The sequence below is a fragment of the Nematostella vectensis genome, chromosome 2 (genome assembly GCF_932526225.1).
Source record: "Nematostella vectensis chromosome 2, jaNemVect1.1, whole genome shotgun sequence".
NCBI lineage: Eukaryota > Metazoa > Cnidaria > Anthozoa > Actiniaria > Edwardsiidae > Nematostella > Nematostella vectensis.
The window spans coordinates 16,811,373-16,838,804 of NC_064035.1; the positions used below are offsets into that span (position 1 = coordinate 16,811,373).

General features: G+C 43.3%; 3 protein-coding genes across 5 annotated transcripts; all 3 read left to right on the plus strand.

The window, feature by feature from the left end:
• Positions 1-595: 595 nt before the first annotated feature.
• LOC5515737 (solute carrier family 23 member 1) lies at positions 596-10,173 on the plus strand. The gene is made up of 12 exons (XM_001635793.3): positions 596-751; positions 3,460-3,564; positions 3,703-3,860; positions 4,021-4,103; positions 5,326-5,405; positions 5,652-5,808; positions 6,347-6,371; positions 6,864-6,984; positions 7,497-7,638; positions 7,969-8,222; positions 8,565-8,850; positions 9,341-10,173. The coding sequence occupies exons 1-12, from the start codon at positions 728-730 to the stop codon at positions 9,877-9,879; spliced, it is 1,974 nt and encodes a 657-aa protein (XP_001635843.2). The 5' UTR covers positions 596-727; the 3' UTR covers positions 9,880-10,173.
• A 949-nt stretch (positions 10,174-11,122) lies between these two features.
• On the plus strand, positions 11,123-19,978 carry LOC5515738 (amidase). 3 transcript variants are annotated; one of them, XM_032385441.2, is made up of 9 exons: positions 11,124-11,446; positions 12,872-12,998; positions 13,175-13,487; positions 13,898-14,098; positions 14,421-14,501; positions 14,769-14,934; positions 15,939-16,001; positions 17,016-17,303; positions 19,392-19,978. In XM_032385441.2, the coding sequence occupies exons 1-9, from the start codon at positions 11,335-11,337 to the stop codon at positions 19,592-19,594; spliced, it is 1,554 nt and encodes a 517-aa protein (XP_032241332.2). In that variant the 5' UTR covers positions 11,124-11,334; the 3' UTR covers positions 19,595-19,978. The 3 variants fall into 3 exon arrangements, with proteins under 3 accessions (XP_032241333.2, XP_048579281.1, XP_032241332.2); XM_032385442.2 differs by lacking the exon at positions 15,939-16,001 and having other exon boundaries at positions 11,123-11,446; XM_048723324.1 differs by lacking the exon at positions 14,421-14,501 and having other exon boundaries at positions 11,123-11,446.
• Positions 19,979-20,942: 964 nt separating this feature from the next.
• Positions 20,943-26,348, plus strand: LOC116620010 (QRFP-like peptide receptor). Its single transcript, XM_032385443.2, has one exon. The coding sequence runs from the start codon at positions 23,198-23,200 to the stop codon at positions 24,314-24,316; it is 1,119 nt and encodes a 372-aa protein (XP_032241334.1). The 5' UTR covers positions 20,943-23,197; the 3' UTR covers positions 24,317-26,348.
• Positions 26,349-27,432: the final 1,084 nt, after the last annotated feature.

The window sequence follows — 27,432 nt, forward strand, 5'->3', positions numbered from 1 at the left end:
GGCTGACCACCAAGGACCGAAATGGGTATTGGTTAGCGGGGGTAGGTAGGCTTTATAAGGGGGAACACGATAACTATGATTCGCCTTATTTCACCCAGAGAAAACGGGGAAAATAAAAACATCTTATACTAGGAAAGGTTCATCTTTAAATTTGTTTCATCCGTTATTATCACTCAACATTAAAGCAAACCTTGAAATTGGTCTGGCGTATGTTAGAACTAAGATGACAATTATGAGTGGTGATATTAGGCCAAGTAAAAATAAAAACACGTTAATCGTCCTGATAAGATCAAAGCAGGAAGCATGCGGCCCTTTTTATTTCACAAAGGAAATTCCCGCGATGTTGCAAACGGATGAAAAAAATCGTAGGAAAAGCCTTGAAACGGGAACGTCTGTCTTTATTTCAATGCCCAGGCACCGCTAACGCACGAAATTTGAACTTCTGGCGAACAAACAATAAAAAAGCAGCAGAAATAATTAAATAAAATATAAAAATATATATTGATCTGTTGATGCGACCTCGAAAAAGGATGCGGGCCGGGACAATAAACTTTTTTCGCTGCGGTTGAATGCTTGAAGGTCAAGAGGACTTGGCCCGGCTGCTAAGGCGTCACATAAACAAACTCTTATCAGCCAACCGTCACAGAAGCTGAAAAGGGATTACCGTTGCGTTCACGCTTTCTGCTGAAGCACAAGGTTTCATGTTCATTTTGGAGTAACTACGAATATGGATTGCAGCTCTGATATCGAGGTGAGCATTTGAAATATCCAGAATTGCCGCTCTTCTAGAATATTAGTATGCCATATGAGGACAAACTTTGCTTCCAAACAAGAAACTCCCCTTTAGGGAGATCATCCCTATGAACCCACAAAACTCACTAGGGATAGGAGCTGTTGGAAGAGAATAATACTAGTATTGGCTAAAGTTGACCCCTGAAAAATTGTGCTAGATAGATCTAAGTCAAGGAGCTAAAATTTATTTATTCGGTACACATGCATACAGTTTGCATTCCATCGCTGCAGTACAACAAACAAATTTTGTGCATAAACTCACACCACTAAAGACTACTGCCAAACCGGTAATGGTTTCATCTTCTATCTTTTCTATCGAATTATTCGACACGAAAGGCGGGGTTGAGGGCTAGCATTTTTCTCTTTTGAATGTTTATTATTATTTAGAATTAACTATTTATCCTATTATCTACGACAAACAACATAAACTCACAAAAAAACTAACAGCAACTTCAACTAAAAATAGAGAACCCAAATGGAATAGCTAGTTTGTTTATGGAGCTGTCTATCTGTTTTGGGCCTTTTCGTGATCTGAATTGTGATCAGCTTTAAGAGTCAACAAACTCGGTTGCTTGTTTACTTCAATGTTTTAATTGCAAATTTTGGTTGGTAGATTACTTCAAATTCTTTGATGTCGGTGACGAAAAACATGTTTCGTTTCGGCTCATATCGATATTTGACTTGTTATTGGGGCTACCTCTAATAGGCGGTAGACAGCATGTGTTATTTGTTCGCGAGGCTATCATTACGATGTCAAGAAATTAACCGAAGTGCCACATACATCTGGTATTACATTAAAACTTCCGTCAAAAACTCATTAACATACTTGACAAATCTCATCCTCGGGGACCCAGGGCGTCGCGGAGATTGGGCACACAGGGAGCGTGGCGCGAGAAAGAAACAGGCTGAAAGACGTCTTTCAGTGCTCTTTCTTTTTCAAGCGCTCCCTGTGTGCCCAATCTCCGCGACGCCCTGGGTCCCCGAGGATGAGATTTGTCAAGTATGTTAATGAGTTTTTGATCAAAAACGCGCAAAACTACACGCAAGTTATAAAAAAACGCGCAAAACGACACGCAAGTTATCAGTCACGCTTTGCAGTCTCATGCCTAGTGCACACTAGTGACACAACGACATAACAACATAGGCGCACGCACGACATAAAAGAAAAAAAAAACATGTTTTTTCTCTTGTGTTGTTATGTTCATGTCGTTGAGTTGGGCTTATGTCAAAGTGTCGAACCCTCCACTCTTGAACATAAGAAGATAAGGGTGCACGCGCCTATGTCATTATGCAAGAGACCATGATGTAAGAGAACGACGAATCCCCCGTATTAAGCCCCATCTAAACTAACAATTTTTAGTTGACAATTTTTAATTGACAACTATATTTGTTGGCATCTACACTAGCAATTTTTCATGAGTGACAATCTTTAATTGCCGAGAAAAAGCAAACCTGCTAGCTTTTGAGCAACTATAGTTGCCACATAAAAATTGCAAACTTTGCTCCATCTACACTAGCAAATAAAAATTGTCACATAAAAATTGTTAACTAAAAATTGGTAGTGTAGATGGAGCTTTAGGGTATGTTCCAATGATGACGTCCGCGAAAGCTATTTTTAGAACAAGCAGTTATTTTTAGATACACCTCTGATTGGTTAGCGATCACGTTTCCTAGCAACATGAGTCTACGCGCGATCACATCTTGAGCAATGTGAACCGGCAAAGGCTGTTTTGGAAATCTTTTTGACCGAAAATACCTTCCTTTTTTACGAATGCTGTGAAAATATTCTTCCATAGAGTACGCTGGATCCAATCACCGTTTCTGGGACATTGAAGTGCGTAGAGTGCGTGATTTTAGGCTCTGGGATCAAATTTTCACTGCTGATTCGCAAATTATAACACAGCAATCAAATCATAAATCTGTGTTTATAAAACACAATTCTACATCCAGAACTTATTACCATTATATTCACACCGATACTGTGGTTATTAAGACAGGTATTTCACATATAAAAGATTTCAAGTCTATATAATGAAGTAAATCTTATTCCAGCATGATTTCTGAACATTTGCGTGTAGAATTGAAGCTCATTCATCTAAAAAATGTTGTAAATCAAAGAAAAATAAAGGCATTCTTGTATTAAAATACCTAACATAGACTCTGAGAATGCCTAGGTATTCTATCTCACCGAATTGCAGAGAAAAAGAACGTTTTAGGAGTCTGCACTATGCATCTTGAATGAACTCCAAATTCACCGTCTCCCCGTTCAATTATTTATTTATAACATTTAGATAACTGGACATTAGATAACTTAACAGATACCAGGACACCACCCTATGAGTAGCATTGTGATCATGAGCCTTGAAGAGCAGCTAAAAAGATAAAAACAGGTCGCGAACGAAGTAAAGAAGTGCAGAGGGAAAAAAATTTTGTGAAATTGTACTAGCTCGTGGTGCCCATAACCAAATATGGCGCGACGAACCATATATGGATGCTATTGACAAACTCGCGCAATCTAAAAATAGCTTTCATGGACGACATGGGCCACGGGGATTCGTTCTCTTGTATCATGGTCTCTTGCATTATGTCGTTATGTCACTAATGTCTACCAGGCATTATGCTATAGAGTCACGCAACATCGTTACCCTGATGAGGTTTTACTTGCAGGCCGTGACCGAAGGGAAGCGAAAGATGAAGAAGCGCGTCGGGGGGTTAGCGTACATGATCAACGAAACGCCCCCCTGGTATCTGTGTATTCTATTGGGTTTCCAGGTAGGTATACATAGACCAAACCCCCCCCTCCCCCCCCAGTATCTGTTAAAGGTGGATCAATAGAACGCCCTCCGGCACCTGTGCAACTCTGTACAGAGAGATTTCATCCAATAGATAATTATCCTTTGTTGCCTACAGCATTACCTGACCATGCTTGGTGCGAACTTGGCTGTTCCTCTTGCGCTAAGAAAATACATGTGCTTTGAAACCAACGACCTTGCATTGAGTGAAGTCATAGCGACAGTTTTCTTCACGTCTGGCATTGCTACACTCTTGCAGACGACTTTCGGTGTACGGTAAGAGATGCTCTTCAAAATCGTTTTTGAAAATACGTTTTCGTTTTGAGCGTACTGCGTGAGGACTGAAATTGATCTTGAAGTTATTTCTTTTCCTTTTGTTCTATCTCGTTTTTTTGGTCTTACAAGCTAATTGGATCCCCCTCCCCTTCCCCTGTAGGCTTCCCATTGTACAGGGATCGACCTTCACGTTTATCGCTCCAGCCACCGCCATTCTGACTCTCGACAAGTTTAAGTGTCCAGGTAAGCGGGCTCGCATGCTGCGAAAAACACTACATGTTGATTAGATCTTGAATTGAGGTTTTTAGGAGGCACTATTAACATAACTTTGATGTTATGGGAAAAGTGTTAACCACTATCAAAAGAGAAAAAGATAAGAGAGGGACACTTTGAATGAAAAGAGATCATCTCGGAAGAAGAAAACAAGTCTAACGTAAGTAAGCATGATTGGCAAATATACTCTCAGAAAGCTAAATCCCTTAATAGTTTGGCTGTTTTGTTTGTCTGAGGGGCGAAGTCAAGTGAAGAAGAAAGAAAATAGCGAAGAGCGATAATAAAATGGCTGTGATGCCGCGTTTGATTCAAATCCCGACTCAAGCTTTTATAATATACTTAATAGTTATAGAAATGTCTAGAAACAACATCGAAGAAGTACAGTAATATCTCCCTCTTTTTTTTCTCACTATTTGAGAAGCTCAGACACTTAAGCTTGCTGGCTTTGATCATCACCAAAATGCATTCCCTCGCTACAAGGATAGTTTTATGAATCTTTAAATGGACGTTTTGTTTGTCTGAGCGGCGAAGATGAAATCTATTTTTTCTTGGATTCCTTCTCAATTCACTGGAATATTCCCAAAAATCAATATCTTGTCCAACTTACAGATTTCTTTTGACCATTAGGAAGATAATGAATGTTGAGAAACCACGAAGAAGCAACAAGTTAAAGCGGAAGCGGTGTTTGAAGCACAAGGTTTTCCGCTCTTGACATTGAATAAAGTTTTTTTAACGTTTTCGAAATATTGCAATTCTCTAAGTACTACATCCCCTTAATAAACCGCAACTTCCTGTATCCTTGATACAGGAAATGGCAAAGCGCGGGGGTATAGGGTAAGTAAAAATGCTCACGCGCAGTGGTGGGGTGATGGTTACTAAAAATAGCCAGGATGGGAATCGACATGGCGCGCGGGTAATAATATTAAAGTGTCCCTCTCTCATCTTATGCTATCTTGTCACTATATCATTTGCCTCGCAGAGGGGTTGTAGGGCGGAAAGACCGTTCTGGTGGCGCGCAATGTTTCTGGGGAGGATGTAATTAGGATTCGTAGCTATTTCTTATTTCTTTTGTGATCTCCTGTAACCCTTTGGGCGCCTCGGGTTAAACTTAGAGCCACGGGGTACTAGTGTGTGCCGAGATGTATGACCTTACAGTCGTGCTGTAACATGTTTTCTATATCTTTTCTCCAAGAACCTTCCTCCAATGCGACATTGGGAGCTAACGAGACTGCAATAGACATGAACGAGATATGGAAACCGCGCATGCTCGAGGTACGTCATCCAGGAACCCAGGCTATAAATTTTGCAGATAATATTAACCGGTCTTAATATCTAAAAGTGATCGAGAATGCCCACTTTGTCTAAGGCGTTTGTATAGAGCTTTTTGAGATGGGACCCAACGTTACTTAAGGAACGTTATGGGAACCGCATCATAGGTAATATTATATATTATCATTTTTACAGGCACACTATTTCACTATCGTTATTAGTTAGCGACCTTTTTTTTTCTTTTTCCAGATCCAAGGTGCTATAATGGTCGCGTCCCTATTTCAAGTCCTTATCGGTGTGACTGGCCTAATGGGTGTGTTACTGAGGTTCATCGGTCCCGTTGCCATAGCGCCCACCATCACGCTGATTGGACTTGCTCTCTTCGAGGTCGCAGCGTACCACTCAGGTGACTGATCACGTGACTGAAGGGCGGATCTAGCGTTTAGTGAGAGTTAAAGAATATCGATCACCCACATCTTTGTTAGTGTTTATCATTGAAAATACAACGGTTTATTCGTAAGGCAACTTCAAAATAACAATCCACGAATGAAGTCTGACATGTTATTGACGATATTTGAGTGAAAATATATTGTTTACTCGCTCGAATGAGCCGATGGAAATGGATGCTTTGTTCAATGGCGGCGTGATTGGCTTTCTTTAAAGGAAAGGTAGAATTTAAGGGGAATGGCCACCTTTGTCGTATAGGTAATAGCTCCTCGTACCGGAGCTAGTACCGGCATCTTATGTCACTCTAGCTTCTTCCTAATCTTGTAAAAATATTTGGTCTCTTTAGTATTGTCATGCGCTATCCAAAAGAAACTAGTAGAGGGAAAGTAAAGAATATAAGAAATAATTTCATATCACATTTTATGGTTTAGTTACTTTTTTCCGGTACTTATTTTGCTTTATGTTCTTCTTATTTTTTATTTATATTTATTTTTCAGCAAAGCAATGGGGAGTTGCGATCATGTAAGTTAATTAAATATTAACAACCGGAGAGGACACATACGGAATGATTTGGGCCGCTGAACGTTTTAGTAATGCACTAGTCAATTGAAACCTTCAACCCCATTGTCCCGGGGAAGGGTGGGGGATTAGACTTTGACCCTGTACAAAACTAAGAAAAGCCCCAGTCCCCTTAGCCTGCGAGCCGGCTCTCCTGTGTGTTTTCGGGGTAATGATCGTTTTCGGGGTTTAGGGAATCCTGTGGTGAGCTGTTTTTGCTCGCCACAGGAATCCCGAAACCCCGAAAACCGAAATATCCGAATTAACCCACTGGAGAGCCGGCTCGCAGGCTATCACCTTTCGGGACAGATTCTCGTTCAAAAGGGCTCTAAACCCCCACCTTAACCCCACACTTCCCCGGGGCCATTGGGGTGGGGGTTTCAAATGACTAGTGCATAACCTAATATACAACCATGCTTTTTCTTACCGTGCCTAATTGTTTTTTTTTTTTTCTAGGACTGTGGTTTTGATAGCTTTATTCTCGCAATATCTGCAGAATATTAAGATTCCGTTTCCGGGATACTCGAAAGAGCGTGGATGCCATATGAACTTCTACCCAGTCTTTCGTCTGTTCCCGGTAAAAGCCTGCTAAGCTCAGACACTATGTGCATCAGAAACTCGCTTGTATGACTGAGATATTGAGATGAACTTAATACCTGCTGGGAAGTCAGGTTTCCCAGGGTTATGGCAGGGAACTCAGGGTGGAATCACAAAATCCGATCATCTTGGTTTTGATTTATAATGGAACGAATGTTTTGGAGCTGCTGTGTAAATTTTACGAGGGTGGGGGGTGGAGGGGGTTTGGCCGCGTACTTGTAAAAAAAATATACCTTTGTTACGCCCCAGTGGTGGTAACAGAGCGATGTTTTCTTGAGTGTAGTTTTCGCTATAAACGTGTCGTGGTTTTCATACAGTGTATGAACCAGCCCTTATGCTCTTGTGTGTAGATCATTCTAACAATTTGTGTGACTTGGGTTTTATATTTTGTATGAACCGTGAACCGATGAACCGATCGATATTTTCTTGTGGAGAACATCTGCTAAGGTTATTGTATCATGTGTGAACCGAGCCTTATATCATTTTCTGCAGATCATTCTTGCTATCTGTGTATCCTGGATGGTTTGTGCCATTGTTACTGCGGCTGATGGGCTCCCTGTGGGCAACGCCGGTCGGACTGATACCAAGGTTGGAACTCTTCAGAAGGCCAAGTGGTTTAGAGTACCCTACCCCGGTAAGTAAGTTAGTGGTTCGGAGTACCCTACCCCGGCAAGTAAAGTGGTTTAGAGTACCCTACCCCGGTATGTAGTTAAGTCGTTCGGAGTACCCTACCCCGGCAAGTAAAGTGGTTTAGAGTACCCTACCCCGGTAAGTAAGTTAGTCGTTCGGAGTACCCTACCCAAGTGGTCCAGAGAAGCCACCCTTGTTATTAAACAAGTAATTCAGAATACCCTTTTAAAGTGAGTATCCTAGAAACAAGTGATTCATAGAAATGCCTCGTTCGGCCAATGCTGGGCTGCAACTTTTACTCATACAACGTGTTTGAATCGCCTTGTCTCGTTAGGCCAGTGGGGTCTTCCAACTGTCAGTGTTGCCGGGGTCTTTGGAATGCTCGCTGGCGTCATAGCTTCCATTGTGGAGTCTGTGGGAGACTATTACGCATGTGCGCGCATGTGCGGTGCACCTCCCCCGCCCACACACGCCATCAACCGCGGTATAGGCATCGAGGGGCTTGGCTGTATTATCACAGGGGCCTGGGGTACAGGAAGCGGAACCACATCCTACAGTGAGAACATTGGCGCCATTGGTATCACCAAGGTCAGTCATGCAACACTCAACAAAAAGTAGTATACGTCAGTCAAGCAATATGGTAGCAAAAGAAGTGTAGTAAGTAGTGGTGTAAGTAACTCAGTCACGAAACAAAAAGTGTGAAGTCACGCAATGCGTAACAAAAGTTGTATTTGGATGTCTGTCACGTAACAATACTAGTGTGAGGATGTCAGTCACACAATACGTAACAAAAATTGTGTGCGGTTGTTGGTCACGCAACAAGTAACATGAGTAAATCGAAGGAACTTTCCTGGAACTTTCATTTATCGAGACTTTCCTAATAATAAGGCGTCCCTAGTGCGAGGTTCCACGTTTTACCTTGTGCCACAGGTTGGCAGCCTCCGAGTGATCCAGTTCGGTGCTCTTGTCGCCCTGGTGATGGGTGTGGTAGGCAAAGTGGGGGCGCTTTTCACCACCATCCCGGACCCCATCGTTGGGGGCGTGTTCCTGGTCATGTTTGGGATGATAACGGCAGTGGGGATCTCTAATCTTCAGTACGTGGACATGACTTCTGCCAGGAATATGTTTATCGTGGGCGTGTCTATCGTTGCGGGGATGGCTATACCTTTCTCCCTGAAAGCTATGTTTGAAGCTGACAAGAATTTAATCCAAACGGGTAAGTCGTTATTGGGTCTATCTATGGCCATCCTCGGGTACCCAGGGCGTCGCGGTCAGCGTAAGGGGGCGCGAGAGCAAGACGGCGGAGACGGGAGGGGGCTTTCTTCTTCCCTCCTCTCCCCCCCCCCCCCCCTCCGCTGGCCTTGTTCCGCCTCATTCTCGCGCCTGTGACCTCGACGGCCTGGGTTTCCGATGATGATCTATGCTGGGTGTCAGAGGCCCTCCCGTGGACTTTAAAAAGGAATGAAAGCTTTCTCCATTTCCATAAACTGGATACTCGTTACTAGCATTTACGATGACAACTTCGTTTCCAGCGCCCGTAAATCCTTGTGCTTTCGAGAGATGCCCTAGCAGGAACGAGGGTTAGCCTTTCCCAGACCGGGGGGACTAAGTACTAGCTTACATGGTGTAGGGACAAATGTCCAATATGGCGATTGACTTGTTTCCTCTAACTACGACATCCTAATTATTTGACCATTTTCCTTCAGGATCGATGGAGGTAGACCAAATAATCAAGGTGCTGCTGACCACAAATATCGCTGTCGGTGGGCTCATTGCACTCTTTTTGGATAATACTATACCGGGGACCGCAAAGGAGCGTGGGATCACAGCCTGGAGGAAGCGAGGATCTGGGAAAGAGGGAGGCGAAGACGAGGACTTCCAGGTTGCGCCAATCCACGTCTATGATCTACCGTGCTGCTTGAAAAGCCTCGGGTACAAGCCCTTTGCCAAATACGTGCCGTTTCTTCCTTACTATCCCCCTGAGAGCAACACTGATGGCGCCACTAACGTTGCCATAGTTATGGAGCCGATCCCTGACGAGAAGCATGACGGCAAAGCAGAAGTCGAAGGCGCAAAGCTCGACGGAAAGTTGGATGATTTCAAGGGAGCAAGGCATGATGGCAAAGATTACGTTAGGTCTGATGAGAAGTTGGATGTCGTGGACGCAGCAGATGATAAGAATAATTCAGATGCAAGTGGCGTTAAGGAAGAAGAGAAAGTGGATGCTGATATTACGGCTTTCTGAACTTTTGAACGGGACTTTCTAGATCTCTTTGAAGTAATCAGTATAATGTTGTAAATGTTCTACTACGCTAAACAAACCCCGAATACCAGTAAAGGATACACGTTGTCCTTACTTTATCATTACAAGGATATAAGATATACAGGATAAGTACAAAACAACACTTAGAGAGAACAGCAGGAGTGCTCTGTAAACGGAGATTTCCCCAGTTTGTAGTCTGACAGACATTATATCGCAAAATATAATAAAATCCACCATCTTGTACTAAACTCTAATTAAGAAACAGTGAAAATCAAATGCGTTCTTTTGCTTGGGTCATGCTCGGAGAATCAGTAGTCGCAAATCTTGAGGTAAAAAACCATTCATCCCTTTCGAATTGACGGTGATCGGTTTCTGGTTTGTAGGTTTTTGTTTAGTAAGAAGTGTGATTGAAAGAGTGTGGATGCTGTTATCTTCTCTGAAATGTGTTGCAGGACATATAAAGAAAACGTTGTCGTTTTTGGTGCCTGGTACCGAGGAATCTTAGTTTCTTTTCAGAGGCTTTTTCCATTTATTAAAAGTCTCAGTTAGTGTTTTTCTCTTCTAAAAACAAATAATCAAGTCTACTAGTTTACGAAGTACCTGCAGTACAGTAACCTTAAAAATGACAATCATGCAGATTATCCAGAAATAAGGAATACATTAGTTTTCTTATATGGAAGTAGTATATTAGTTTCCTTGTATGGAAGTGACCGCGTTTGGCACAAATGACAATTTTTGGCTAAATTTTCTTGATATGTTTTGTTCTGTGACCATGGTTGTCTGATTTCCTCTTGTGGGGGGGGGGGGGAGGGGTGGCTTCCAGCACGCGTGAATTTTTTCCCAAAAAAATCTGCCCTCCTTGACAAGTTTTGTTACTGATTAATTATTGATTCATTTTATAAAACCGCTTATAATCATTTAGCATATGAGAACTACTGACATACTATATTGAACACGAGAGCCAAACGGGACACAGGAGATAAGGGTGACTGAATCAGGTATTAGACGAACAATCCGATACAAATGCGAGAGCCAAGCATATTAATTGTTCGTCAGACTTTGGAGAACAGTAATTAGCATGCGAGACTGCTGCCAAAAAACTGCGATCCCGATTTATGCGCGAGTCGGGAGCATAATAAACCTTCACCAGCCTCGTCCCCAGGCTCCTGCTGTCAAACAACAAATAAGCGATCCCTTCGGCAAATGAAAAGTGACTTCATTATCCTACAAGCAGACTCCTTCGCAGCGGTCAACGAAGGAGTCTAACCTACATGACGCTCAGCGAATAGAAGCCAGACGACGAATTTAAAGCTCTCCTAATTGCTATCATGGTCCCGTCGTGCCTAATATGATTGCGTTACAAGTAACGTGATTGCGTTACAAGTAAAACGAGACCACATGTGTGTTGATGCGTTACCGATACACTGCTCGTGAGCCATGGCTTTATACAGAGATCGAGCCGTACCGTCACCGACAAAAGAAACCGTAAAACAGCTTTCTGATAAGCTAGGATTTCAGCTAGATGATTCCGCAATAGCCGACTACCAAGGTGAGATCTTCATCGTAACTACAATACCCTTTTTGCTAGGCAATAGCTAGCATCTTACAGCCCTTAGGCCTAGCGAAGGCTACAGCATGGATATGTGTGGATATTGAATGTTAGATCGGCTGCAGCTAAACCTAATTTTTTTTATATACCAGGCTTTCGAATAGAATATTGTATATTCAATGCGCGTGTGTTCTAATCGAAACTGGGTCTTTATCGGACGGTGTAAATGGCAGTGCGGATTGTAGGGTCAACTCCAATTTTGTAAGTTCGTGTCTACGCGAGCAAAGGTCAGAATACCCGTCCACTAATTTGCATTTTCCTTGTATTTACTGTCTCATTCTATAAGAAATCGAGGTGTGAAGTCCCATTGTTAACTCTTTGTGGACGTGTATTCTGCAGTTGTTCCATCAATTTTCTAACATCTGTATCTTATCCGCCTAGCACGGAAAGAGTACTTTCAAGACCTGACTTAGCAGCAGGGAAACGTATTGCAGCATTTTGTACTGCACGCTTATTGGTTTTTCCCTAAAACTGAATATCATTTGCATGATTTAGGCTTTTGTCCTTTTTAATATCTTTTTACGAATGCAAATTTTATTTTATTTCAAAGCCCCCAATCAGGAGGGACAATGTGTATGTTGTTATTGAATTAGTTCTACGGGAATAATCTTTATGAGCTTTAACACCGATATTTTTATTAAGACGCTCTCGTCCGCGTTGTATTTATTCTGCTGTGACCCGCTGTTATTGAGTATGAATTATCAAGAAAGGTTTAATGTTACGCGTTAATGAAAAAAAAAGAAGTTGTAAGCAAGAGGCAAGAGTCGCTCATTCACAGTGTACATTATACTTTTATAACTAGGCATAAGCAGAGTTATCCATAAGACGGAAAAATGTGCGCGGTTATAAAAGGTGCGGGCACGCGGGTAAAGGGTGCGGTTGAATGCAGAAGGTGCGGGTGTAAATCTAAACAGGAAAAAAGGGGGAAAAATGTAACATTTGGTAGTTACTGTTCAGTGTAAATTTAACATAATGCATATATGATATCAAATTAATCATATTTTGGCAAACCAACGTTGAAACCACTCAAGTGAGACCATCGTTTTCAAGACCCGCACACTATTTTGCTAACGCCCGCACCGTAACCCGCGAACATTAGGCAAGCCCTTCCTTGGACGCAGACTGATCATTTCACTCATTTTGACGAGAAGCTTATTTGTGACGCTTGCAGCGGACTCTTGAGACGTGTAAAGAAATATGTAGCACCTCATTTAACCGTTCACTTTGACTCGCATTGCCAGTCAAGGTCGATAAAAGAGCTGTCTGTCTTTTTGGTTTTGTATTGTGAGTAATGAGGTAACAGAATCACGAAATCATAGTTCTAGATGAATATCGAGCCAGCAAATCTCGCCTTTTTATTTCTAGAGGCCCTGAGTCGATGCTTGGAAGATTTTGACAAGATTCTCGATATCCCCGATTGCAAGCTTCCGGTGAAATATCCTCGGACGCCCGGATATCGCCCGACGCGTGAAGAGAACTCGCACAACGCATGGTAAGCGTTAAGCATGAATAACGCATGGTAAGCGTTACGCATGGACAGACAGACAGACAGACAGACAGACAGACAGACAGACAGACAGACAGACAGACAGACAGACAGACTGACAGACGGACGGACGGACGGACGGACTCTGCAAAGTGCCTTACAGATATAACAATAAACGACAGGTTCTGGAAATGCGAAATAAATGGAGCAGCGCTCGGTAAACTTCGAGGAAAAAGAATCGTCATCAAGGACAACATCTGTGTCGCTGGGATCCCTATGTCGATGGGCTCACACAGCCTACCGGGTTATGTCCCAGACGAGGACGCCACTGTAGTCACCAGGGTCCTTGACGCTGGAGGGACTATAGTCGGTAAGGCGGTCTGCGAGGAGCTGAGCATCAGTGGAAGTAGTTTTACTGCAGCAACGGGGCCTGTCATGAATCCGCTGGACAACCGCAGGGAGACTGGGGGCTCATCCTCTGGTTGCGGTGCTCTTGTGAGTATGTGCAAATTTGACAGCGCAAACGGCAATTTAAGATATTGACCAGCATGCAATGCAGGCGTTTACAGCGAAAAACCGGCCTCGAGCGACTCGTAGCCGCCATATACCGGGTAAACGCCTTGAAATGGCAGCAGCTCTACGACCGAAAAGAACGATGGCTCTCACGCAGACAAAATATGTGTTAATTGTACAATTATCAATTAAAAGTCTTTGATGCATGGTTTTGGGATCGTTGGAGTTCTGTTACCACCTTTATTATTACGAATGATTTGTACCCATCAGCACCTTTCGGTCGGCAAACCGACATTCCGACGGTTCTGACCGCGTCTCACATATTTATATATTTTTACAATTGTATTGTTCTTTTGCTCTGTTAAAAAGAGGCTTGCGTCCTGTTGTTTCAGTTGGCTTCTGGAGAAGTCGACATGGCTATAGGAGGTGACCAGGGCGGGTCCGTGCGGCACCCCTCCAGCAGGTGCGGGCTGGTGGGGCTGAAGCCCACGTATGGCCTGGTGCCCTATACCGGGGCGTGCCCCTGTGAGGTCTCCCTTGATCATCTAGGACCGATGGCGAGGAGCGTCAAGGACGTGTCGCTTCTCCTGGAGGTACAGTCCCTTTTAATGCATTTAAAAGTAGTTCAACTTACCTCTGTTGAAGCAATTTCAGAAAAAAATCCATACTCACCGCCTTCACCCTCAGGGAATTGGGAATCTGGTGGATGGGGCTAAAAGCCAGGTTTTTTTAATTAAAAGATAATACACTGTATTTTGGCCAATTTCACGGGGTAGAAACTCCAGCCTAAGAGGGCCTTGGCAAAATGCCCTTTTGTGAGGGGGATGGGATGACCTTGTGTTGGAATCACACAATGCGTGATCGTGTTTGTTAGTTATTCGGAAGGTGATCGTATGTTCGTTGTAAACTCGGTAGGTGATCGCGGGATATGACGAGGGCCGTGACGTTAGACAGTCTCAGCTTCACAGACATGGACAACTTAGTTATTCCCAACTGGTGAGAGCTAAGTGCACTACTGGAGGAGAAATCTAGACAAGGACAAAAAAAGATTCCGAGGATAGGGGAAGGACTTGAAATAATGGGCTTGGCTTGGGCTTCCTTTAGCTTTTTGTCTTAGCTTTCCCTACCCTTTTGTCTTACTCTAGCTAGTTACAGCTTGGAACTATGGAATACTAGTCTTCCTTTGAGATATATAGACGCCCAGGTGTGTTGAGAAGGGGACGGAGCTGGGGTGAACTGATTATTTCTTTGTTTTCTTTGAAGCTTAATGGCGACATCAGTGGCATTCGAATCGGCCTATTGCGTGAAGGATTCGGGCACCAAAATTCGGAAGAGGACGTGGATCGAATCGTAAAGGAGGCATCTATTCGCCTGGCGGAGCGGACAGGTCACGAGGTGGTGGGCATATCGGTGCCGATGCACCTTCAAGGTGGGGAACCGTATTGAGCCATGTGGTGCTATGGCTGGTCCTGTCTTCCATGCACACATCAACCAGTACAACAAGTGGAGAAAATGTACCCCCCTCTCCCATCCTGTACCACTACCCCCCCCTCTCCCATCCTGTACCACTACCCCCCCCTCTCCCATCCTGTACCACTACCCCCCCCTCTCCCATCCTGTACCACTACCCCCCTCTCCCATCCTGCACCACTACCCCCCCCCCCTCTTCCATCCTGTACCACTACCCCTCCCTCGCCCCTCCTCTGTTCAAGCAGGGAGTTTGTATGATGATAGTAGTTAGTTTATTTAGTACTAATACACTGTAATGTTTTTGTTCTCTTTTGTTCTGGCTTGACCATTACACTTACAATTACATTTTGTTGCACGAGATTTTGAAAACCACTCTAAAACGATAAAATATGCGAGAAAGAGGCTTCAGATATCGAGTAGTTCGTTACTGCTATCCATAATACCCTTGTTTGTCTAAGTTGCTCCTTATCCCTCCCCTCCCCGGGATTCACACGATGCTTTCAAAGCTTTCTATGGGCCTGTATCTTTTTTTGGCAAGCTGCCGTAAACACATCCTTCATAGCATATCCTTCATTTACTCGTGGCGACATGACGGAAAAATTTGGAAAACGCGCAATTCCAGATAGAGAGAGTAGACACAATTTCTTCAGTGGCTATAGGTCCCTTGTATTACGGACTGATTTTTAAAACACAAATAATGTGAGGCCGGAGTGCACATAACCAGATTTTGGCTTTTTAAGATAATTTTTCCTCGATCATCATTGCCCTGTGTATCAGCTCAGGGACGAAAAGCTCAAAATCAATTTTAAAAAAGTCGCACTTGATATTTTGTTTGTTATAAGTTACTAAGTACTCAGAGGAATTCTGCGCCTTATTCGATGTGAAATGGGCTTATTTGAAGCGTCACGTCATGTTTTTCCGTCATGTTACTCGTGGCTGATTACTGGCTGCTTGTTTGTACAGGGTCAGCCCTCTTGACAGCGATCAGCTGTATTGGGGGAAGGAGAGTATTGCATGACGGCAATGGTAAGGCTATCGCTGGTCCTAGAAACTCAACGCACGCTAGAAGCTTAACACACGCTAAGAGCACAACACACGCTAGTAGCACAACACACGCTAGAAGTTCAACACACGCTTGGAGTTCGACACACGCTAGTAGCACAACACACGCTAGGAGTTCAACACACGCTAGGAACGCAACGCACGCTAGAAGCACAACGCACGCTAGAAGCACAACGCACGCTAGAAGCAGAACGCACGCTAGAAGATCAACACACGCTTGGAGTTCAATGCACGCTAGGAACACAACACACGCTAGGAGCACAACACACGCTAGGAGTACAACACACGCTAGGAGTTCAACGCACGCTAGGAGTTCAACGCACGCTAGTAGTATAACACACGCTAGGAGTATAACACACGCTAGGAGTACAACACACGCTAGGAGTTCAACGAACGCTAGGAGTTCAACGCACGCTAGTAGTATAACACACGCTAGGAGTACAACACACGCTAGGAGTACAACGCACGCTGGTAGTATAACACACGCTAGGAGTATAACACACGCTAGAAGTACAACACACGCTAGGAGTTCAACGCACGCTAGGAGTTCAACGCACGCTAGTAGTATAACACACGCTAGGAGTACAACACACGCTAGGAGTTCAACGCACGCTAGGAGTTTAACGCACTCTAGATGCTCAACACACTGTAGGAGCCCAGAACACACTTGGAGCTCAACACACGCTACGAGCTTAACACACGCTAGAAGCCCAACTTACGCTACGAGCTCAACGCACGCTAAGAGCTCAACACATGCTAGAAGCTCAGCTCAGGGTTCGGTATAAGCGGTACAGGCCATTACAGCACGGTTAGAATGTGACCTTTGTACTTTCCAGGGTTCGGTATGGGCGGATGCTCTAAGCCAATCAGAGCACGCGTTAGAATGTGACCAGTCTTTTGTTCTTTACCAGTGGTTCGGTATTAGCGCAAAAGGCCATTACAGCACGCGTTAGAATGTGACCTTTGTTTTTATTCCAGGGTTTGGTATGAGCGCAAAAGGCCATTACTCCACCTCACTTCACCATGCTCTAAGCAATGGAATGAGACCTGGCAGGAACTCGCTAAGCTCCGAGGTGAAACTTGGCGTGCTGTTGGGTGAATATCTGCACGAGTCTTCCCGTGATGTGTATTACAGCAAAGCGCAGAACCTCGCCATGAAACTGGGCAGGGATTACGATGACGCGCTTACCAAGGCAGACGTGCTCGTTATGCCGACAAACCCCATGAAAGCCAGGTTGCTTCCGACAAAAGAGACGTCAGTGAAAGGTGAGGGTGGGTAACAAGCAAAAAAAATATGGGGGGAGGGGGGATTGCTTCCTGCTAGAGCGGTCATTAAGGGGAATCGAGGGGGGAGGGGTGGATACCCTCTAGGGAGAATCAGTGAAAGGGGTTGGGGGAGGGGTGGATAGGGATTGCTATCTGTTAGAGACGACAGAAAGAGAGGATGGGGAGGAGGGGGGGTAAACAACAACAACAACAAAAAGAGGATTGGGGGGGGCAAGCAAAGACTTGTTGGAAGAGTGGGTGCTACCCAGAGAAGTCACTTAAACACGAGGTCCCGCTATAAAAAGGAAAGCTCTTCCTCCCCCCCCCCCCCCCCCCCCCCCGGGCTCAAGGACAATCAGTTATCAATCAGCCGCCAATAAGTCAACATGTCAGAACAATTACTCTGAGCGCTAAATTTAATGTTTTATATTCTTAACCAAAGTAAATATCATTCCTAGACTTGTTAAGAATGTTTTTGTTTTTAGTAAAATAATGTTATAACCAAGCCGTGACAATAATATATGAGACCTTTTGACCGCTTGCAAAAAAAATATATTTTTTTCCTGTGAAAAAGGCAATTTCCTCCCCCCCCCCCCCCCCGGATCAATGTTGGCTGGGACGCAAGTGCTTTAAAACACCATTGTACTGGGGGGGATATGGGTAGGGGGTCTCAGAATTTCTGTCACAGATTGTATGTGCGCTCTGAAATATGAGCATTTTTAATAAAACCTTTAAAAGAAAAAGTCGACAACAACGCAGATTTATGTTTTTTAGAACGATATTTCGGCAGGCCAATACCTGCCTTCTTCAGGTTATAAATGAGTTACAATGGCATGTTATAGCTAGTATATGTACAAAGTTCATTGATGATTAACTAACAAAAGGTAAAAATAGTAATTGAGTGACAAAGTACAAAGTTCATTGATGATTAACTAACAAAAGGTAAAAATAGTAATTTAGTGACTTATGGAAGATGGTAAATAGGGTGGTGTGGATTACTAAGTAGCTAAACGGTTTCTTCACGCCGGTTGAGGCCACCGGGTTCAAGAGTGCCAGCGCGAGCTATCAGTGTGGCTTCTCTTGCTTTGCGGATGGAGTCGCGGTTATTTCTTATTTTTTCAATAGGTATTAGCTCTATGTCAGAAGCGGAGTGGTTGGGTTTTAGGACGTGTTCAGCGGCGTGGGTTGGTATGGATCGGGATTGAGAGTCTACAGTTCTGCGGTGGTCATTAAAGCGTTCTTTTAATTTGCGTTTAGTTTCCCCAATATATTGAAGATTACAGCGGTTACATTGAATCATATAAATCACGTTTTTGGTATTGCAGGTTATGTGGGAGGTTATAGGTCGTGTTTCACCTGTTGAGAAAAATGTGTAGCTTGTAAGGCCATCGGTTCTAATATAGGGGCAGGTTAGGCAGTTTTTTCCGCAACGGAAAGCACCGGGAGGTTGGTTGGTGGGAGAGCGGTCGGAAGGTAGCTTGGCTTTAACGAGGATGTCGCGGAGGTTAGGTGAGCGGCGAAAGGCGACAAGAGGGGGCTCAGTGAAAACCTTATGGCATCGCTTAGACGAGAGTAGAAGGTTGTAGTTTCTACGGATTATGTTGTTGATGTTAGGTAGTGTAGGGTTATAGGTAGTGACAAAGGGGATGCGACGGGAGTTTTTGTGGTTGTTATTATTAGGGCGTAGGGCGTCAATGCGGGAAATGTTAGCAACGCGTAGGATTTGTTTCTTGAGAAAAGCGGGTTTATAGCCACGCTTGAGGAGGTAGTTGGTGAGTTCATTGCAGCGGTTATTAAAGCTTTCTTCTGTAGAACAAATGCGGCGAATACGGAGGGCGAGGCTATAGGGGATGGCCTTTTTGGTGTGATGAGGATGGCAAGATGAAAAAAGAAGGTGTTGGTGTTTGTCAGTAGGTTTGGAGTAGAGGTCAGTTTCGATTTTACTATTAACAAGGGAGACATTAACGTCAAGAAAAGGTACATTATTATAGGAGTGGGAGCAGTATAAAAAATATATAAGGAAACGACCAAAAGGTTTAGATATACGGCGTGGCGTAAACTGAGAACCGATATTTGCTTTCTTTTTAGATCTTTTAGGGAAGTACGGTGGACATAACATCAACACCTGTCCCTTCGACCTGACGGGCCACCCCGCATTATCTATCAATGCAGGGTTATCTGATGGGTTGCCTGTGGGGCTAATGATAGTGGGCAAGAAATACGACGAAGAGACTATCCTCAGGGTGGCATATGCATTCGAGAGCATTAGAGATAAAACCCTACCACAATAAGGCTTATATTCAGACTGGAAACTTCCAAGGGGCATCTCGGCGAGGATCAACTAAATCTTATATTGTGTGTATAACTCTCCGAATAATCAAGCCATGGCCTAATTAGACCCGGAGGCAGACGGTTAGCCGCAGCTAAGGTTTAGCGGGCACAGAACTGATGTATAACTTTGCATGATCGATTCCATATTATGGACAGATATCTAAATATACCTGACCGCATTTATCGAAGGAAAGATTACAAATGGCAAGTGTTCATAAACGCTTTAGTTGTGCTCGCTTGGATTCACCCTTGCGAATTTCCTGTACTTTTTTGTGGCCTTTGGTCTCTGTCTAGGCAAAACCACGAATGCAAGAAAAAACTATTAAAAAATGATATAAATGCTATTAATTCTTATTTACAAGAAGCTTACCGCCTCCCACGATCATTGATATGTTTTATCCCTGAATTATTTAGCTTAAACATTTCAGAAAAGGGAACAAAATTATGAGATAGATGTCATCTCTCACCTGGAGCGATTGTCTATGTACATTTTTCATAAAAAAACTAATTAATAAAAAAAGGCAAAAATATATAGAAAATCTTCAGAAACATCCGCGGCTCAGAAAAGTTGTTTTTTGTTTCGTCAAATATCTCTTTGCTAAATATGGTACATATCTTAGACTTGAAAAGAGAAATTTCGCAATTTACTTCGTACATTTATGCAGGATTGAGTTAAAGGGACATTTTGATATCCAATTACTTATGGGTCTTATTAGAAACAGAAATCACCGGAAAAACTTGATTTTTAGCTAAGGAGAGCATTTACTTTTAGTCTGTTTTGGTTTTTCACTCTTGAATAACGACATGTGTATAATTCCATTTTCACTCTTCACAAGTAGTGCTTCTCTCTTGCCTTTTATGGGCAGTGTGCAAAACGCAATCTAAAAGACAAAAATATCGTTTCTGTTCTGTTATCAGACACATAAAAACTTCATTTAGCCAGTGCACTTAACGTCTAAATTGCGCTAAAAAGCAAAATTTACATCTTGTTGGACGATAGTGGAGCGAAATTCTAAAGATTCAATATTCCCTAGCAATTCACAAGCACCAAGTATGATAATTATAATTTTAACGTTTTTTTCTAATATATATATTTTTTACGAGATTTCTTGCGCGAGTAACGTACGCATTTGGTGGGCCAGTGGGTGAACATAACATTGCACAGGCTTGCGCATGTGCTTAGATGTTTCCCTAAGTTCACTCAACTTGAGTATGGGGAATTTTAGTACAGCAAATTAGACACATAAGCCTGACTCAGTGACCCCCCCCCCCCCCCCCCCACACACACACACACACACAAATACAAACCAAAGTACTAGCGTATTTGTAAATGTCTTATCAAGAAAAAAGGAGAGAAAATTGGCGCCAGATTAGTGGCCTGATGAATGTTTTGCTTCTCAACCCTGAAGTGTGCAGGCTAAGTGCAAGGGACTTGATATTGTTCTCCTTTCAATCTCACTACCGTAGCTTGCAGGCTAAGTGTAATTTGCCTGATGAGAGTTTTGTTTCTCACCACATTGGCTGGCAGACTTAGTATGTTGCCTGATGAATGTTTTGTTTCTCACTACCTTGAAAGGCAGGCCAAGTGTAAGTTGCCTGATGAGAGTTTTGTTTCTCACCACATTGGCTGGCAGACTTAGTATGTTGCCTGATGAATGTTTTGTTTCTCACTACCTTGAAAGGCAGGCCAAGTGTAAGTTGCCTGATGAGAGTTTTGTTTCTCACCACCTTGGCAGACAGGCCAAGTGTAAGTTGCCAGATGAATGTCTTATTTCTCGTCTCGTCTCGTCAAGGGCAATCTGAGAAAGGAACAGACACTCACGCCCTTCTTCGTCTACAAGCTCTTGCTGTGAAGAGCAGATATCACGTCACAACGACAGTATGCGTTATGCTCCACTAGACCAAAGCGCTGTAACTATGACACGGTGCTATCATGATGAGATCTCGAGCTCTTGTCCGAATACAAATGTCACGACTCAAGCGCGTTATTGCCTGTCCACGCGTGGCTATAAAAACAACTTATCACCACCCCGCTATCGGTGTGAAAACTACTTTCACGCGATACTCGGGTTCCGCTACAAATCGAGAATAATTATGTCCACCCTCTCTCCCCTCGTACTTAGCCTGAAGGTGATCTCCGTTAATCATAGCAAACAGCCAAACTTCCTTTCACGAACTATTTTTTAATTTTATTTTTGGGAATTCTAATAAAAAAGTCGAATTTAATAATGCATTTAGTCGATTTTAATTTGATTTACTTGTAATCAAACCCGTCTTTTTTCTTTTCATTTTATTAATTGCGTTTTTTTTCTGCAGATAATGTTACCATCTCAATGATTGTGATAAGAATGTCCTTTTCACGACTAGCAGATAAGATTATAAAGAAACGATAGAAACATCCAGAAAATTTCTTCAATATACGTTTACTGATTGTTCATCTTCACAGAAAATCCCTTAAATCCTACTCGTCTCATCCATAGTAAGGGGTAAACCGCCCAAACAAGCTTACGTTTTCCTGACTCCTGGAGTCGCACGGGTCAATGACGACGACCTCAAATGGTTACTCCCTCCGATAGGACATCACTTAACCCAAAGCACTGTCAAAACTCGTCATAATATTTATCGCTCATATTTAAATAGAACACCGTCCATTTGTCGTGATGAGAGCAAAGGATATCGCACGCTACTTATAATGACATCCGCTATCTGTTTTCTGACTTGTTCGCCTGGGTATTGACCATCCGCTAAGGGTGTGTAATGCATTGTGCTGTTATCATGCTTAGTCTTTTGTAGTCCTACCACATCATTAACTAGATATAAAGTAATGCAAACGTACCATGCTCATCCGCCGGCCGCTCAAGCATCAGATTAAACGACTAATCCCTTCCTTAGACATCATATAGAGGCCATAAAAAACAATTCCTAAAATGATCGCAATTCCTATAAACGGAAATCACCACCTCGAGGTTAAGGCCTAAGAGCTAGACATTCCCCTGATGCCATTGGGACTCTACTTTTCGTTCCCATTGACTGTTTGTATGAGTGCCATCACTAGGGTGACAAGGGGGGTGTGACGCAAGCGACACGGCCCAGAATAAAGCAATAAAGCGGCGATTAGGGACTCCGGATGTTTGGCAAACCGTTCACAAGAAAAGTAATATATCGTTAATGCTGTGATGCACTATCAGGTAATAGGCGACTAATTCCGCTGATCAGCAGATTTACCCGTCGGGGTCGGTTGTCTTTCACTGTATGACAATGTTAATTGCCTAATATCGAATATCAATACCATCATAGAAAAGCCTTACACTCTACGTAGACGGAACGGGAAATATTTAAAAGTCAGTCAACGGTAGCGCGGTTATATAAATTACGGATAACGCGGAGTACGCTTCATATTCGGGGCGCGCTGCACTGTATCAAAGTACAATTGTTCGCAAAGTGGAAGAGGCGGTTTTTCGGAGACAGATCAGCCGAGAACTGTTTACACAACAGCGCAAATATCATCCTCGACTGCCGTCTGGGCATCGTCACCAGAAAGCGCTCGCTCGCCTTGGCGAGCCATGAATAACACGACGGCGGCAATGAGGAACGAGAGCAGCGATTCGGGGACTCGGTGTCACTGGGATTTGCTTGAGGCGACAGATGCGGCGAGGAACGGCAAGATCGCGGCATTCTCACTCGTACTCATCGTATCCCTCATCGGCAACATTCTAGTCATACTGGTCGTGTACAAGAACAAAAACATGAGAAAGACAATTAATTATTTCATCGTGAACATGGCAGCAAGCGACATCATTATTCCCGTGCTAGTCATGCCAATGCAGATCGCAAGGACAGCTAATAGCGAGACGCAGGGAGCGTGGCTGGTCGAAGGGACCGCTGGCCTGGCGCTCTGCAAGATTGTCTACTTCTTGGCCGATATCTCAGGCCCCGTGTCAATACTAAGCCTTGTGTGTATGGCCGTTGATAGGTTTGTGGGGGTGGTGTTTCCCCTTCGCGCTGGTCTCATTTCATCACGCGCTCGAGTTATCATGATCGCTATGACTTGGGTCATCTCATTCGGCTTCTACGCGCCCTATCTGTACATCATGACTATAGTGAAAGGGAGGAATGGACTCTCGTACTGCGGGATTCGCTGGAGTGATGACTTCCTTGTGCACACCCGTCATCACCAGACGTACTTCGCCACCATCTCCCTCGTCTTTTTCATCATCCCGCTTGTCCTTCTCGTCTTCTTCTACGGCGTAGTGCTCATAACGCTCGGCAAGCGAAAGTTCCCACGCCTCCATCAGTCAAACGAACAGAAGCGCCGTAACCGACGGGTATCTCGCAGCGCCACGGTCATTGCCCTCACCATCGTACTCGTCTTTCAGTTCTGCTGGGGCCCCTACAACACCATCACCTTTCTCTGGGCCTACAAATGGGACTGGGTTAAACCCAAATTTTGCGGTTTTAAATCGCTTTTCTTCGCGTGTCAGTTCTTGACCTGGGCAAACGCCGCCATCAATCCCTGCATTTATTTCATCCTGGTGGAGAATTACCGGAAGGGACTGCGGACGGTGATCCCCAGGACACTGTCGGTAAACAGCAGTCTGAGGGCGCCACGTAGCGGTACCAAACAAGAGACGGCTGAACAGGTCATCGGCACCGGAGATTGCCTGGAACTCGTTGATCAGTGAAAAAACGTGTTTAGGGCCACAAGAACAAGAAAAGACCCCCGCGGCACACCTGACGCGCACCAAGACCTTCGCTAGAACATGGGTTACCATGCTTCATTGCTGTATCGATGGGCAGCAACACAATGGACACCTATGAGTACTGCGGACAAATCGTGAGCTTTACTAAAGACAGAGAACAGCCGATACCTTCGCTAAAATATGGCTCATGGATAATTCTTTAGACACAGCCGGACCTTTGTAAAGAAACAGCCATCATAAATGCACCAGGACCAAGACCTTTGCTGTCTCTACAAAAATCAAAAACGAAATAACAGCGGTGTGGCATGTAACCGAGGCAAAACGTCGATAAAAACTGCTCTTAGTTTGACAATTTCAACACCAGGGGCTCCCAATTACTTAATTTATCATGATTTTTCTTCAGTACATCTTGGACTCTTCTATAGAGGATAAAATATAATATGATGTAATTTGAATATGTTATTTAAAACAGAGCAAGAGTTCACGGACTAAACTCTAGAGGGCTACTAGACTTTGTTTGGTCGTTAGACATTTAAAAAGATAAGGACATTTTTTGGATCTTAATGATCCGGGGGAGACGTTTCTAAACGATAAACGCTCTAGGTAATGGTTAGGCATTCCACTTCTGTCACTGTGTGATAACTATCCACTTCTCCTTGGTGAGATAGTAGTAAGTAACAAATAGGTAAAATAGCTGTTTTTAGGTTTGAAGTGATCGTTTGCGAGTGGTGTGCAATTTCTCAAGTTGTTGACGATGAGGAATAGCCCGAGGGGGGTTATCACGGTTATCAGACGAATTGGCGGAACGTTAGAAGACTGTACACAGAGACAACTGGCTACCATTTATCATTTCCACGCCGGAAAAAGCAAAACCAAACCCCACGGAAAATATTACAAAATACAGCGAAATTGTTTATGAAAAAAACAAGGGGGGATTAAAAGATCAGGGAAAACAAATATTGTACCTAAAACCACAAGGCCAATATGCAGAAACATACAGTAGTAAATAGAGGGAAAATACCGAGAGATTTTCGTGTAATGAGCGTACTTGCAGATGGAACTGATAAGCGAGTCCCGACGATGTTAACAACACTAGAAATACGGCGAGATATTCCCATTTGTGGGCTTGTGTTTCGGTTTAGGGTTTCTACTTGTCGCAAAGTGTTCCATTTTTAGGTTTCCCACTTTAGAAGATAATTCTATTAGTCGTGAACATTTAGTAGTAAACATAAGTGGTGTGAATAGTGGGATTAAGCCCTAGCCCCTAGGCTAGCCAACAAGCCAATACCCTGAACTAAAGGGGATTATCCAACACGTGTGGGATTGACTAACGCTTTTATACTTAATATAATACTAGAAGTTCCACACCAACTCTGAGTTTTAGCCTTGGGCTTGCCTCGGACGCACTCACAGCAATTTAGCCACTTGTCTACGAAATGATTAGTTTAATCCCATCGAGCAAACCACTAATGCATCACTTTGAGTGATAGATCAACGATGCAGGCTGTAAAAAGCCACCGATTTGAGTAGCCTACTATGTACGAACATCTTTTTCCACGGTTATAGATCGTGGCAAACCTGATTAATTCACGCAGAGACGGATTTTTAATTGAGACGGATAGGGCCGCCCTTAAATCCCAGCGTTTGGCCAGGGTCCCGCAATGAGGAAATATTAGGCCCTTTTTCGGGTCTCGGAATAGAAGCGAATGTCGGTACGGAAATCTGGAGTTAGCTATAGTAGCGAGCTAGTGATGTGGCGCTAAGGTCGCCTAACAAAGGATTACAACAATTATAGTCATAAAGAACTTTTGCCTGGCTATTCAAGAAACCTAACCAATAACTAATCATGGTACTTGCTAGTTACATGATTTTTAATTTACATTTTTTTTAATTTAATTATTTCTAATGTTGAATATCGGATAATCTTGGGTGCCTCATGGTTCTAAGCCTGAACAATATATTTAGTGGGGGTAAAAATATATAACGTCTAATAAAAGAAATATTTCAAGGTAAATGCTTCTTGTTTTAGTGGGAAATCCAAGGTCGCGTACTTAATAACAAAGGCTAGGGCGACCGATCTTGTCTTGAAAAGTCAAAGCGAAGGCTATTATCTAATTTTAGAAGCCAAAAATAAATTAAGACAGTTCAACACTGTCGGCTGAAGCCCAAATAAAGCACAAATGATTTAAGACAAATGAAAGGACAAAACTCTTAACTTTGAGTTTTATTGTAAAGAAACTTTTCGAAATAAAAAATATTAATTAAGGGATGGCCTATGAGGTTTGAGTATATACCAACTACCTATATTTTCAGATGTATCGCTTTTTTTTCGGAGATTATTCAGGTTAAGGTGTGAAATCTGTCAAAGTTTTGCCGGTGATCTAAACGTGGGTAGAACCATTTTGTAGAGTGTCACTTCCACGCAGAGGAAACAAAAACCTGATCTTGGCTTTAGGAAATTAAGAAATGATGGGGGACAAATGTTCAAGATAAAAAGAAGTATAACATGCAATTAATTCTGTACAAGTTTACACAAAAAACTCAGGACTTAATTCACTAAAAGGCGCTGTAATTGACGGCTTGGCTAAAATATCCTCAATGACGTCAGTATCTCTAAACCCTCGCTGAGTGGAAATGTAAAACACTCTTATTCCTTCACTCTGCGGGAATTGAAATAATAATCCTATAAGGAGTCTCGATAGAGACCGCGCTTCTTAAAGAACAACGCACAGCGGCTTAACAATAAAGCCTTAATCGAGCCCGCACTACTCGGAGAACATTGTACAGAGGCTAGCTGTTTAAATACAAGCCTTGAATCCGCGCCTTTCAGCAAACAAACGGCTTAAACCTTACAAACCTTGATTGAGCTCGTCCCTTTTGGTAAACAAACCAACAAGAGCTCAAGTTTACAACTACTTGTTTTGTGTTGACCCAATAAAAAGTCATACACATCTTAATGATGAGCAAACAAGAAATTATGCAGTCACGCGCATCGTAATGAGCCAATGGAGATCAAGAACGGATCCTGTATGTATCAACCAATAAGAGTGTACGTTCTCATAGCCAATAAGAGATCAAACACGGTCACACACACATCG